The sequence below is a fragment of the Eubalaena glacialis genome, chromosome 2, assembly GCF_028564815.1.
Source record: "Eubalaena glacialis isolate mEubGla1 chromosome 2, mEubGla1.1.hap2.+ XY, whole genome shotgun sequence".
NCBI classification, from domain to species: Eukaryota; Metazoa; Chordata; class Mammalia; order Artiodactyla; family Balaenidae; genus Eubalaena; species Eubalaena glacialis.
This window is the reverse complement of record NC_083717.1, coordinates 120,251,462-120,266,770: the sequence shown is the minus strand read 5'-3', so window position 1 is coordinate 120,266,770 and position 15,309 is coordinate 120,251,462. Positions and strand designations below refer to the sequence as shown.

Here is a 15,309-nt window from a genome sequence, read left to right as displayed (position 1 = left end):
GCTGATTTACATTTTACCCCCCAAATGGGATCATAATGTTACTACTAGTTTATAACTTGCTTTTAAAACAAACCCTTAATAATAATAATACATTGTGAATATTTTGGCATTATTATATAATTTTTCTTTTTTTTTTTAAATCCTACTTTGAATGTCCGAATTTATTTTTTTTAAATTAATTAATTAATTTATTTATGGCTGTGTTGGGTCTTCATTTCTGTGCGAGGGCTTTCTCTAGTATTATATAATTTTTAATGACTACATGATATGTTACTGTTTAGATATTCCACAGTTTACTTATTCCATCCCCCATTGTTGGATATTTAAGTTGTTGCCAAATTGTCATTATTATAAACAATTTTGTGGTGAATGTCCCTGAGGCAAAATATCCATGACTATTTCCTCAAGATGGGAGTAGGATGTCTAAGTCTAAGGATTGGCACAATTTTCAGGTTTTTTTTTTTTAAGTTTTTTTTTTTTTTTTTGATGTGGACCATCTTTAAAGTCTTTATTGAATTTGTTACAATATTGCTTCTATTTTATGTTTTGGTTTTTTGGCCACGAGGCATGTGGGATCTTAGCTCCCCAACCAGGGATCAAACCCACACCCCCTGCGTTGAAAGGCGAAGTCTTAACCACTGGATCACCAGGGAAGTCCCTAGGTTTTTGATAGAAATTGCTAAATTATTTTTTAGGAAGTTCACATGAACTGTGTGATAGTGAGGTCTCATGGCAGGCTCCCTTACTAAGTGAACATTATCATTAAAAAAACAGCAACAGGGACTTCCCTGGTGGCACAGTGGTTAAGAATCTGCCTGCCAATGCAGGGGACACGGGTTCGAGCCCTGGTCTGGGAAGATCCCACATGCTGCGGAGCAACTAAGCCCGTGTGCCACAACTACTGAGCCTACGTGCGTGCTCCGGAACAAGAGAAGCCACCGCAGTGAGAGGCCCACACACCACAGTGAAGAGTGCCCCCTGCTCGCCACAACTAGAGAAAGCCCGCACGCAGCAATGAAGACCCAACGCAGCCAAAAATAAATATAAATAAATACATTTATAAAAAACAAAACAAACAAAAAAACCCAGCAACAACATACATTTTCCAACTCCATAGGCAAATAATTTAAAACCAAGTTAAATTTGGCTCACATATCTAATCTGGATTAGCACATTCTATGTTTGTACTTTTCTAGTGAATAGCCATGGGGTTTCATACACTGAACACGCTCCTAAATACATCTGTTCCATTAGGGGAACTGAGCTGCGGGCCTGCGGGCCTATGGAGAATCAGACTGTCGGGTGATGGAGTTTATTTTGCTGGGATTTCCTCTCAACAGGCAGGTGGAGCTGCTGTTCTTGGTGCTGCTACTGCCCACATTCCTGCTGACGCTCCTGGGGAACCTGCTGATCATCTCTGTTGTGCTGTCCTACTCCCGCCTCCACACCCCCATGTACTTCTTCCTGTGCAACCTCTCATCCTGGACATCCTCTGCACCTCTGTCATTTCTCCAAAAGCATTGGCCAACTCAGTATCTGGGGATAAAACCATCTCCTTTGCTGGCTGTATCACCCAGTGCTATTTCTACTTCTTCCAGGGCACGGTAGAGTTTCTCCTGCTGACAGTCATGTCCTATGACCGCTATGTCACCATCTGCTACCCCCTGCGGTATAGCACCATCATGAGGCCTCCTGTCTGCATTGCGACCGTTGTGTTCTCTTGGGTGGGAGGCTTCCTGCCTGTGCTCTTTCCAACCATCCTCATCTCCTAGCTGTCCTTCTGTGACTCCAACATCTTTGACCACTTCTTCTGTGGCAGTGGGCCCTTGCTGGCCCTGGCCTGTGTGGCACCACTGCCATTGAGCTGATGGATTTTATGCTTTTGTCCACAGTCATCCTCTACTGCATGGTCCTCGTGGCCTATTCCTATACGTACATCGTCCTGACAGTAGCGTGCATCCCTTCTGCAAGTGGGAGGAAGAAGGCCTTCAACACCTGTGCTCCCCACCTGACCATAGTTGTGATTTCTGGTAGCATCATGGTGTTATCTATGTGACCCCCTCCCAGAAAGAATATCTGGAGATCAACAAGGTCCCTTCCGTCCTGAGCAGTGTTGTGGCTCCATTCCTCAACCCCTTCATATATACTCTGAGGAATGACACGGTGTTGGGGGTCCTCAGGGATGTGTGGGTCAGGGTTTGAACAGTTTTGGAAAAGAGTATGAGGACAATGCCGAGGAGCGGATTGTCCTCCAACAGTGACCACAGAGGAGGGGCTAGTTCCTCTTTCTCTTCACTACCGGGTATCCATCGTTCAAATCCCCAGTATTAAAAGAGAGGATTGCCTTAGCAAAAGGGTGAGCTAGCTGAGGGATCCTGAATGGTCTATAGCAGAAAGAAGTGGACCTTGGAGACAGGGACTTGGACTCTGGCCTTGGTTCTAACTCAAACTCTGTGGCCACAACTGTATCACCTTGTTACCTGCCACTCTGGCCCTCAGTGCTCTCATCTGAAGTATGACAGCGTTGGACTTGATGATCTCTAAGATCTGTCCACACTGAATATTCCAAGAATTGCAGAAGGGCCATACAGCCTGTGTCCTGTTTGAAGTCCCATCACGTTTGACCCCATTTCCTCGTGGATCCTGAGTACAACTCTTCTATCAGCTTGGCACAAAGTCATTCCTGGTCCCCTCTGCATAGAACCCCTTTCCTTCCATCTTCTCTAGGAATCTTTCTAGGAATAAGCTTCATTATTCTCCAATCCACTGTCATATCCTGTAATCCACTGTTTTCCCTCAGTGGACATTTGTAATGATTGGTGGATATACGTAGTCCGTGTTATTTAATAACACTGCTTTCTGTACTAGAACACGTCATAACATTCAACGTGATCCCATTCTTATGTAAGACATGCCCTGTTCCCTCAGCCTCCAATGATTGAGCCACTGATGGATAATTTGACTGAAGACATAATCCATTGCCGGGCCAATGATCTATGACCTGTGTGGCTTGGCTGGAGCAAATAAACTGTGCAAACAAATGTCTCTTTTTTGAGAGTTTGAACTAAGACATGCAGAGACTATATTGAACAATGGTGATTCTGCCCCTGGAAACTCAAATAGACTTGGTGCCTGGAGTGGCCATTTGTGGGCAAACACAAGCTGATGAGTAATTATATTTTTTGTTGGGGGATCCTCCATCTCTTCTTTTTTTATTGAAGTGTAGTTGATTTACAATGTTGTGTTAGTTTCAGGTGTACAGCAAAGTGATTCAGTTATACATATTTAGTTTTCAGATTCTTTTCCATGATAGGTTATTACAACAAGCTGATGAACAATTAGAGGAAACCAGTCTGCCCATCAGATAGAATGGAATTGGTGTATAGAGAAAAATAGACAAGAGATAGATGAGAGCCCGCTCAGCTGCAGAGACACAGAGTAAAGGGCCCTCCTCTCTAATGACTTCCCAGATCAGGGAGCTGACAGCTCTATTTCCTATTCCCGGATTTGATGAGGTTGCCAGTACCCATACATCAAACCCCTTTTTACTGAACTCTTTTGAGAAGGTCATTGTTTTTCATGACCAAAAAGCAGCTTGACTAAAGCTCTCTCTCTGCACCAAGTGTAGCCCTTCCCTCTTTCTAGCTCCGAGGAACTAGAAAGATGCCCGTTTCTAACTAAACTCTTTGTCTGAATTCCTGGTGCCCAAACACTCCCTGAGATGCTTGACTGGCACCATCTAGGCCTATGGTTCAGGTCAGTGCAAGCCAGATTTTTTCAGTGTCATCAGAAACACTGAGGTTTCCTTCCTGTCCCCCTCGGCCTCTAGCACTGCAGGATCTACTTTGCCTGAATTAGCACCTGTGCTTCACGTGCACACCTAAGGAAACTCTGTAGAGTGCTGTGGCAACAAACGAAGACCACCCAAATGAGAACAGAGTGCTATTTATCCAGAACTGGCTACCGCAAGGAAGTCAGCCACCATCACTTGTATTTGACTGAGACTCAAAGGCAGGCAGGGAGCTGGGAGGCTTTGTAGCAGAAGAAGAGGGTAAGGCTCAGGCGTGCTCTGATTGGAGGGTTTTGGCCTGGGGAAGCTGGAAGTGGGCTAACTAGAAGCAAGGTATCTTTGGGAGCGTGTATTTGGCTTTCTCTGACTAGTGCTGAGTTGGAAAAAAAGTGGGGGAAGGAATGGGGCTGCAGAAAAATTGGGACATTGGCAGTCCTGACCACCTCCTGACCATTCTGGGCTGACTGCTGCAGAGGCTGTAGATTGGTTCCCTGCCTAGTTGCTTCGGGTTTTCTGGGTCAGAGTTCTATTGTCATATACGGTGTGACAGTTGTCCATTTGTGTATTCAGCGTCTCAGTTCTTATAGCATTGAAGTTCTTGCACCATTTTAAAGTTTAAGCAGAGGGACAATCCTTCCTAAGCAGACAACCAGATCCCATCAGTAACAGATGATGAAAGGTGACCTCAGACAAGCAGAGTTTAGTTGGTTCTCAGGCCCGGAGTGGGAGCTGGAGAAACAGAGGAGGTCTTGCATGTGCTGAAGACCCTGCTTCTTTGAGTGACCCAGACTCCAAGGTTTAGACCCTTTGGCTGGTGGGGCCTGCCCAGGGCACCCCGGCACTAGAGGCAGTTCCCTGTTGCAGTACATCTGGCAAAGCATCTGGGCTCTGAGGTCCAGTCTTCCATGAGATTAGGAGACAGAGCAGTTGTCTTGGGTTGGATTATGGAGAGAAGGAAGCTAGGCCACTCTGCTTCCCCGTAGGGCGCTGACAGGGCCTCAGAACCTTGTCCTCTCTGCCAGAAATGTTTCACTGAAAACATCTGGAGGTCCATGACCCCTCAGTTGTCCTTCTTTCCTAGCCTCAGGAACTCTTTAAACCACCGACTAGACTTAAAAGCAGCGACAGGGACTTCCCTGGTGGCGCAGTGGTTGAGAGTCCACCTGCCATTGCAGGGGACACAGGTTCAATCCCTGGTCTGGGAAGATCCCACATGCAGTGGAGCAACTAAGCCCGTGTGCCACAACTACTGAGCCTGCACTCCAGAGTCTGAGCCACAACTACTGAGCGCACACACTGCAACTACTGAAGCCTGGACGCTCTAGGGCCCATGTGCTGCAACTACTGAGCCCACATGCTGCAGCTACTGAAGCCCATGCCCCTAGAGCTTGTGCTCCGCAACAAGAGAAGCCACCGCAATGAGAAGCCCGCGCACCGCAACGAAGAGTAGCCCCCGCTTGCTGCAACTAGAGAAAGGCCACGTGCAGCAACAAAGACCCAGTGCAGCAAAAAAAAAAAAAAAAAAAAAAAAAAAAAAAGCAGCAACAAATTCCTACAAACTTCCAAGTTCCCACTGGGAACCTTTAGCCAAGTGCTTCCGTTCTCAGCCCACAGAAGTCACTTCCTTCTTCTAGGCCTCCTCATCCTTTGTGTGGTTGGTACACTTGTCTGCCTGTCTTCCCCAAGAGACAGCAAATGCCAGTGAGGGCAGAAAACTCGGTATTGTTAATTTTGGGTCCTCTACCCTCTTTCTCCTAGGAACCTACATTAGTGTGACAAAACAAAATTATTTTTAAGGCAGGACAAGAAAATTTTAACCGTCACCATTTTCTCTGCCATTTGACCCACTCCTTCCTCCTCTTTAGTGTGCATTGTGCATCTGCATTATACATTAACTAGATCCCCTTAGAAGACACAGGAATGATGCCGAAAACTCAGCTTCTCTGTACACCAGTGCCGAATTGAATTGAAACAGGAGGGAAGGAGGCAGGGCACAACCTTTGTAAGAATGACATAGCCCAAGGACATAACATAAACTGATTAGAACCAAATGGATCCAAGATGGCGGACAAGTCAACTTTTTCCACTAGACGTTGAGCCTCAGTATCAGCAAGCTCACATCAGCAAGCTAAATGACACACCCACAGGCGTCATGACAGTTCCAAGACCGACCACAAGGATCAAAAAGTGGGCGGTGGCCCAATTCCTGGAAATCCCTGCCCCTTCCCGAAATAGCTGGAATACTCCTCCCACTCATTAGCCTATGAAATTACCCACCCCTGTAAAAACTGACAGCCCCATACCTGGTGCCTTTCTCGCCTTCTGAGATGGCCCACACTCTGTCTGTGGAGTGTGTACCTCTCTAAATAAATCCACTTCTTGCCTATCACTTTGTCTCTCACTGAATTCTTTCTGCGATGAGACATCAAGAACCTGAGCTTCATTGAGTCCTGAAACCAGGTGTGTTATCTCAGTTGGAAGACTGTGGGTTTTGGCCGGGTTCAAGTCCCTGCACGGGGGTTCCAGTCCCAATCTGAGGTGCACAGTTTCAATTCCACTTCAAAGACATGGTTCCCAGTTCCTTAAGAAAGACTTGCTGGGTCACAAAGCTGGCCAGAGGCTGATTTAAATTTTTAAAGCTAAAGATGTATATATTGATACCTTTTAAAAAAATTTATTTATTTATTTATTTATTTATGGCTGTGTTGGGTCTTCGTTTCTGTGCGCGGGCTTTCTGTAGTTGCGGCGAGCGGGGGCCACTGTTCATCGCGGTGCGCGGGCCTCTCACTATCGCGGCCTCTCTTGTTGCGGAGCACAGGCTCCAGACGCACAGGCTCCAGACGCGCAGGCTCAGTAATTGTGGCTCACGGGCCCAGTTGCTCCACGGAAGGGGGGTCTTCCTAGACCAGGGCTCGAACCCGTGTCCCCTGCATTGGCAGGCAGATTCTCAACCACTGCGCCACCAGGAAAGCCCCTATACCTTTAATATTTATATACATTTATATACCTATACATACTTTATATACATTTCAAAGAACAAACATAGAACTCACAGGTTTTCTAAAGTAGATGTCTAAGAAAAGGGAGAGGAGAGACAGCTCTTCCCTTATTTTCAACAGGGAGAATTAAGCCTTGTCGACGAAAAATTAATCAGTCGATCTAAGAAAGAAATGGAAAATTTTATTGGAGCCAAATTTGAGGATTATAACTTGGGAAGAGCATCTCAGAAAGCTGTGAGAACTGTTCTCCCCGTTAGAAGTCAAGGCACAGTTATATAATTTTTTTGAGACAGAAGACTGCACATCAAATGATGTATTATTGTCAGTTTACGTGATCCAGATCTAAACGTCATTGTGGTGGGTAATGTGACCCCTTACAAGATCAAGAAGTCATGCTATCTTTGTAGGAGTTGTCGTGTTGATGCTGGGAGAATGTTGCTCTTTATGGTTAAGCAGGTATTCCTGCCAATGGGGAAGGTCTGGTGATGCATAATGCAGACACACAGTACACAGTGGAGGAAGAGAGGAGGCCAAAGGGCAGAGAAGAATTTTTTATGTTTAAATTTTTTGTCTTGCCATAAAATATGAATTTTATTTCACAGCCTCTTACTTTACTTGTATTTGCCCTTATACAGCCCTCTGGGAGCCCATTCCTACAATGCTTTTTGCTTCTACAAGCTTTGTCAGCTACCGGTAAGTGTCTGTGCTGGACCAGGTACAAATCAAAGTGAGCACACCTGACTCCTGTCTGATGGAGCTCACCCACACAACTGACAGATGAACATAAATCAAAGTGAGGATTACCTTTGGCAGGAGAGATTTTTTTGTTTCTAATCCTTAATTTTTAACTATGAAAATACACAGTCATTGTAAAATTTCAGCCAGTACAGAAGTGTATAAAATAAACCATGAGAGTTTTACCAGCCAATTCTACTCTCCAGCAGCAAACATTGTTAATTAAGTAATTTATGCTTATAGAACATACGCATATTTATTCATACACACTTAACTTCTATTTTACAAAAATGGGATGGTGTTATATGAATTGTATGCAATTTGATATTTTAAAATATCGTTCCATGCCAATACCTATAAAACTACATAATTTATTTTTAGATGTCACTTTTATAAACAATGGATACTGAGATTTCTAGTATTTTGTTAATGGTGCTAAAAGTTATTGGCATAAATTCCTACTCTTAGTACTCATGGCGTATAGCATTTGTCATTTTAAATTTCAGTAGATTATTTTGGTAGAGTCTACCAAATTGTCTACAAAACTTGTGGTAACAATTTCCTCACCCACAAACATTGTATGAAAATGTCCATCTTCCTCACCATTGGCATTACGAGATACTGTCAGTCTTAAAAATTTTTTTGTCCTTCTGCATGTAAAAAATTGTATCTCATTATTGTTTTAGCAGTGAGGTTTATCATCTTTTCATATGTTCATTGGTTATCTGTATATCTTCTGTGAATTGCTTATTCATATTTTTTGCCTTGTACACAAAGATAAAACATTTATTTTTCTGCTGGTTTGTTTTCCCTTTTCTGATTGCTTGGTATGAATTATTTTCATCGCTTATCAAAAGCCTTAATATTTTGCACTCTTCAATCCTGCAATTTTACGCCTAGGAAGGAAATCATTGGTCAAATGGGCAAAAATGGATGTACAAGGTGCTTGACACATTGTTTATAAAATAAAAACATTCAGAAAGCATTCTAAGATCCAACAAGAGAAAATTGGATCCACTAATTATGACAAATCTACACACAGGAATACAATTAAGAATAAGGATATACAGTCAGCCCTCTGTGGGTTCTGCATCCACGGATTCAACCAACTGCAGGTTGAAATATTTGAAAAAATAATTCCAGAAAGTTTCAAAATGCAAAACTTGAATTTGCTGGGCATAGGCAACTATTTACATAGGATTTACATTGTATTAGGTATTATAAGTAATCTAGAGATGATTTAAAGTATATGGGAAGATGTGTAAGTTATATGCAAATACTACACCATTTCATACAAGGAACTTGAACATCCTCAGATTTTGGTATCCGTGAGGGGTCCTGGAACCAATCCCTTGCAGATACTGAGGGACGGCTGTATTCTTTATACTCTACATTTATTGATATAGAAAGAATACATATATACGTACATATATATTCAAAAATATTTAATGTGGTTCCTTCTGGGTAATGTAGTTATGGATGATTTTTTTTTTTTGGCCAAGCCGCATGGCTTGTGGGATCTCAGTTCCCCCCCAACCAGGGATTGAACACGGGCCATGGCAGTGAAAGCCCAGAATCCTAACCAGTAGGCCACCAGGGAACTCCCTGGATGATTTTTTTTAAAGTCTGTTTTCTCCTTATTTTTCTACAATAAAAATGTTTTGTTCACACAAAAAAAGGAAAAATGTCCTCAGAATTGAACTTCTTCTCAGATCAGGGTACAGTGGAACCATTGCATCTACCTAGGAATGCAAGGAATGAGCCCTGACATTGCATGAGTTTTTTTTTTTTTCTTTTAATTGGTACTGTGGTTTGTTAAACTAGCCAAGGTTTTGTTTTGTTTTTTTTTTTAATTTTTTTATTTTTGGCTGTGTTGGGTCTTCGTTTCTGTGCGAGGGCTTTCTCTAGTTGCGGCGAGCGGGGGCCACTCTTCATCGTGGTGCGTGGGCCTCTCACTATCGTGGCCTCTCTTGTTGCGGACCACAGGCTCCAGACGCGCAAGCTCAGTAGTTGTGGCTCACGGGCCTAGTTGCTCCGCGGCATGTGGGATCTTCCCAGACCAGGGCTCGAACCCGTGTCCCCTGCATTAGCAGGCAGACTCAACCACTGCGCCACCAGGGAAGCCCCTGCGTGAGTTTGGCAGCCTCATCCTTTACTGCTTCAAACTGAGCTTCCAGTCCACTGAAACCTTCATATTGGTTTAATGTTTCCACATGAACTGTCCTTGCTTTACTTGTTTGGTTTTTTTTTTTGGCCTCGCCTTGTGGCATGCGGGATCTTAGTAGTTCCCCAGCCAGGAATTGCACCCACGCACCCTGCAGCGGAAGTGCAGAGTTCTAGCCACTGGACCACCATGGAAGTCCCTGGTTCATTTTTTAATGTAAGAGACTTGTCATTAGTCCCTGCCCATAGTTTGATCCCATCAGAAGACAACCAGTGCAGCTGTTTTCTGATTGGTGAAGGTTCTTTTCTTCCTTAGCAGGATCCTCTGGGAAAAAAACTGTTGGAATTTCACACCGGAGAACTCACTGTCCCTTTTGAGCCCCTCAGGTAACTTTCCTTGGAACATTTGAAATCTGACTTCCTGAAATCTGTAAAAGTTATGTCTGACCATCTTTCTTGAACATTCCAGAAAGTGACAAAACAAAATAGAAACACACTCATAGACACAGAGAACAACGGGTGGTTGCCAGAGGGGACAGGGGTAGGGGAACGGGTGAAATGGGTGGGTGGGATTATGAGGTACAAACTCCTAGTTATAAAATAAACAAGCCATGGGGATGTAGTGTACAGCATAGGGGCTATAGTCAATAATGTAATAACTGTATGATGACAGATGGTTACTAGGCTTATCATGGTGATCATTAGATAATATATAAAAATATCAATCACTATGTTGTACACCTGAAACTAATATAATATTGTATGTCAATTATAATTCAATTAAAAAAAAACTTTCTAGTAAGTGAAATTGTCAGTAGGGCAAGAATTTACTAGGTGTTCTGCTTCCAGCAGAGGGAGAGTTGGAGGGGATGCCCTGATGCTGGTTCCTCTGGCACCTCCGTATCTTGCCTTGGAACAGTTTTGCGACCTGAATTTATTTATTAGGCTGCGCTGTGTGGCGTGTGGGGATCTTAGTTCCCCCACCAAGGATCCAACCCGTGTCTTCTGCAGTGGAAGTGCAGTGTCCTAACACTGGACCTCCAGGGCATTCCCTGCAACCTAAACTTAAAAAGCATCATCCATGTCCTCCTTTTGTCTTAACATATATTCTGTAACTCCTGCCAGGTATTATTTTCCTGTTTGTTTCTTTTTTCATCCTCATCCAAACGCTTCCAGTTTCAGTTTTGTGATTTCCTTTTCAACATATACGCTACTTTCCGTCCATGGTCATCCTCCAGTCATGAGTTCTACATCATCTATTTGTCTTCTTGTGATAAAATTCAAGTTCCTTTCCCATTCTGGTCTTCTCTAATGCAGCACATCCCAGACTTTAGGATTTTATTAAAATTAATTAATTATAGGGGAAAATCCCTTGAAATTGCTGTGTTTGGCAAGCAAGAAATGACATTCCCTCCCACCCCAATCTTAGAATGTCAATATCTTTTCATTAAAGAACATAGCTTAATCTTGGTAGGGTTAGGGCTTCCCTGGTGGCGCAGTGGTTAAGAATCTGCTTGCCAATGCAGGGGACACAGGTTTGAGCCCTGATCTGGGAAGATCCCACATGCCACGGAGCAACTAAGCCCGTGTGCCACAACTACTGAGCCTGCGCTCTAGAGCCTGTGAGCCACAACTACTGAGCCCACGAGCCACAACTACTGAAGCCCGTGCGCCTAGAGCCTGTGCTCCACAACAAGAGAAGCCACTGCAATGAGAAGCCTGCTCACTGCAATGAAGAGTAGCCCCCGCTCTCCACAACTAGAGAAAGCCCGTGCGCAGCAACAAAGACCCAATGCAGCCAAAAAAAAAAAAAAAAAAAAAATCTTGGAAGGGTTAGAAAGGACATAATTTCAGAATTTAAAAATATTGAAAAAAAGTTATTTCATCATAGACCAGAAACCCTTTGTCATGGACCAGCTCCAGTCTGCAGACCCGTGTAGGAAACCACTGATGTAATACATGTTTAAGCAGCTTTATTTGGACACTTTTCTCTTTCCTTGAAAATTTTGGGAAGTACATAATGTCCATTTTTTTAGTTACCTTATAATTTATCAGAGGTCCATAAATCTTTTGTCTTAAGTCACAAGCCCTCCTCCAAACTCTGTCCTTGACACTACATCAGTTGTCAGGTGTCAGCCTCGTGCTCTTTCTTTTCCAAAGTCAGACACTTTTGCACTGAGGAGATGAAAATATTGTCTGCAACCCCACGTCCTTCAGAGTCCTCTTTGTCCCAGGTTTCTTCTGGTTGTATAATTTGTTCTCACATGTATCAACTAAAATATGAGGTTGCCTATAACAAACTCTGCATCAGGCCTCAGAACGCACTGGAGGACGGAGCATCATTAGCAAGGTCAGGTCTGCAGAGGGCTCCTCCTACCCCATTACAGAGTCGCCAACCAGGAGAATGTGGTCTTGTCTTCCTGGGTTGGGGGAAGCCTCTGTGCATCTGTTGGCACCAATGAATCCTCCTTAGTATTCTGTCTAGGAATTCATTATTCTTGCAAGTGCCAAGCTGAGATTGTCTTTCCTCCTCAACCCTAGTGAAGAGTGATGTTTAGTAGGATAAAGGCAAAGGCTTTTCTAGTATAATAATGCTGAGCTTATGCTATGAAAAACAGTCAACATGAGCAAGTGAAGAAATGGTTCATCTTGAGCTATTTCACCTGGATGGGGTTGGGACGGACCCTCAAAATCTCAAGCATCTCACTTGCTTCTTCCAGATAGACCAGGACCCTGGGGGAGGGGGTGTAGATCAGAGAAAAAGGACCCTTCAGACCCCATCTAAGAAGGACTCGGTGTGAACTGACAGGTCATATGATGAGAAAAGTGATGTTTTGCACCATTCATTGGACACTGTTATCAGCCAATAGGGTTATTTTCTATCTGCTCACAAACTGTACCTGCAGCTGTGAGCTTTCAGCGGGACATGCCAGAATGGACAGAGGTATTCATCAAGATTTCACCACCCTTTTGGCAATGAAATCAGACTGCATTTTTAGCACACATATTTCAGTGTCTGTCTCCCGAGGAGGAAGTTATATTTAGCACATTTCCTGCTAGCCACTGAACAGTGCAAGACCTTCTGGGTCTGGAGTTAGTCACAGCCCTTTATGTCTATCTGTGGAATCCCTCCTTGTAAACTGCTAGGACTTTGAGGAGCCCGAGTTTATAGCATGAACTGTTACCATAAATCCTCAGAACCCACCAGGAAAGGTGCTGATTGGGTGGTATGTTCATAGTGACTTCTTAGTCCCAGCCCTGGGAATGTTAGGAATGCCCCAGTCAGATGGAGTGTGTGTGTGTGTGTGTGTGTGTGCGTGTGTGAACATGCTTGCATGCATCCATGTGTTTGGGCATGGTAGTGTAAACGGGGCACTCTGGGTGACCTTCTTCAGACTTTAAAAAAAAAAATTTTATTGGAGTATAGTTGATTTACAATGTTGTGTTAATTTCTGCTGTACAGCAATGTGAATCAGTTATACATATACATATATCCACTCTTCTTTAGATTCTTTTCCCAAATAGGTCATTACAGAGTACTGATCCCTGTGCTATACAGTAGGTCCTTATTAGTTATCTATTTTATATATAGTAGTGTGTATATGTCAATCCCAATCTCCCAATTTATCCCCTCCTCCTTTCCCCCCGGTAACCATAAGTTTGTTCTCTACATCTGTAACTCTATTCCTGTTTTGTAAATAAGTTCATTTGTACCCTTAGACTCTTCTTGTACCTACTCCTGAGGATGTGTTTGCATTGCGTTGGGTTTGGGAAAATCAGATCAGCATGTTATGCAGCCTCCCAAAGAGAGGAGCGAACAGGAGATGAACTTTCAGCGCCATAGGCCCTACTTTTCCACATGGATCTTCTGGGTCAAGGGTCAGAGACACAGGGTCCCTTAGACTAGTACCTGCAGACAGGAGGCCTCAGAATATTCTAGGGACTGTGTTTAAATGCAGATGTCATGGTCAAACTCCACCCAGGTATACTGAATGAAACTCTGGAGTATACAGCCCAGGAATCTATATTTAAAAAAATATCCTAGATTGTTTTGTGATGTGAGTGGGTTTGCTGACTACTGCCTCATTTGGCCCTTCCTGCAAGGGGATGGTAGCAGCACTCAGAGCTGACATCAAGTCTTTTTGATTTTACCTCCTAAACATTTCTTGCATCTTCTCTGCATGTCCACTAGTCACTGGCCAAGTCCAAGCTACCAGCATCACTGGCCTGGACCACTCAGCGGCCTCAAAGTTTCCCCTGCAGGGACTCATCCCCCTCCAATCGGTACTCAACACAGCAGCCAGAGTGGTCATTTCCAGTCTCAAGTCAGATTCTGTCACACTCCCCACGCTACCCTGACCCTCACTCCAGTTATTTTTTTTTTCTTTTTCCTTTCTTTTTTTTTTTTCCTTTGGCTGCACCGCGCAGCATGCGGGATCTTAGTTCCCTGACCTGGGATCAAACCGTGCCCCTGCAGTGGAAGCATGAAGTCTTAACCACTGGACCGCCAGGGAAGTCCCGCTCCAGTTATTTCTTTCCATCGCTTTTAGGATGAACACGACATTCTTCTCACAGCCAGAGGACCCGCAGGACTGGATCCGCACCCCACCTCATTTCACAGCCATTGTTCCTGCTAATAGGTCTCTCCACAGACCCGCCCCCCCCACTCCTTTCACCTGCTCTTCCTTCAGGCTCAGCTGTCATCACTTCCCCAGGGACGCCTTCCCAACCTCTCAAGGGCTGCACTTTTCAGTTGCGATTTTTTACTAATTGACGTAATAATCTGATTAAACACGAGTCTTCATGTAGAATGTAATTTCCCATAGAGGCAGGGACCACATTTCTTCACTATCACAGCCCTAGTGCTTGGCTCTAAGTACCTGCCCTCAGGACTTCCCTGGTGGTCCAGTGGTTAGGACTCGGCGCTCTCACTGCCGGGACCCCAGGTTCGATACCTGGTTGGGGCACTAAGATCCCATAAACCGAGTGGCAAGGCCAAAACAAAAACAAAAACAAAAACCTGCCCTCGCCTCCATATGGCAGGTGTTGGCCATCAAGCAGTCTTCAGTCATAGAATATGCAGGGTCCTCGGATAGACGAGAGCTTTGTAATTATACCCAGGAGTTCCATTCATTTGTTCATTCATTCATTCATGATGACAAATGTAGGATTAAGTGCCATTTTGAGCTGTTAAATTCTGGGCCTAGCTGGAGTCAGCCAGCACAGCAGGCACCGCTGGTAATGATTTGAACATGTCTGAACACTTGGCACGCCTCACTTCCCTTGGCTCAATCAAAATAAACATCTACTGAACATGAACTAGGTGCCAGACGTGCCCCTTGTCCTTAAAGCAGCTTGTGATCGAGGGAGGAAAGACAGACACGAAACAAGTGACTACAAGTTTATGAGTTTTACCAAGGGGCATTCGAGTGTGCCATGGAGACACAGAAGAGGGGGTGCAAGTCTAGTCTAGGGGTTCAGGGGAAAGCTTCCCTGCAGAAGGAATATTTGAGCTGAGGTTGAGGATGAGTAGGAGTTAGAATAGGCCCTAGGGAACAGTCCAGGTGAAGGCCAAGGTGAACTTCAGATGATAGGGCTATTTAATGGGCAGTAGGGAGCACC

The 15,309-nt window shown here is 44.2% G+C and overlaps 1 protein-coding gene across 1 annotated transcript; it reads left to right on the top strand.

Moving 5' to 3' along the window:
* Positions 1 to 1,305: 1,305 nt before the first annotated feature.
* On the top strand, positions 1,306 to 2,763 carry LOC133084675 (olfactory receptor 6J1). The gene is given in 4 exon segments (XM_061181463.1): positions 1,306 to 1,474; positions 1,477 to 1,724; positions 1,820 to 2,041; positions 2,044 to 2,763. Coding segments are annotated over 4 exon segments (798 nt in total). The 3' UTR covers positions 2,203 to 2,763.
* Positions 2,764 to 15,309: the final 12,546 nt, after the last annotated feature.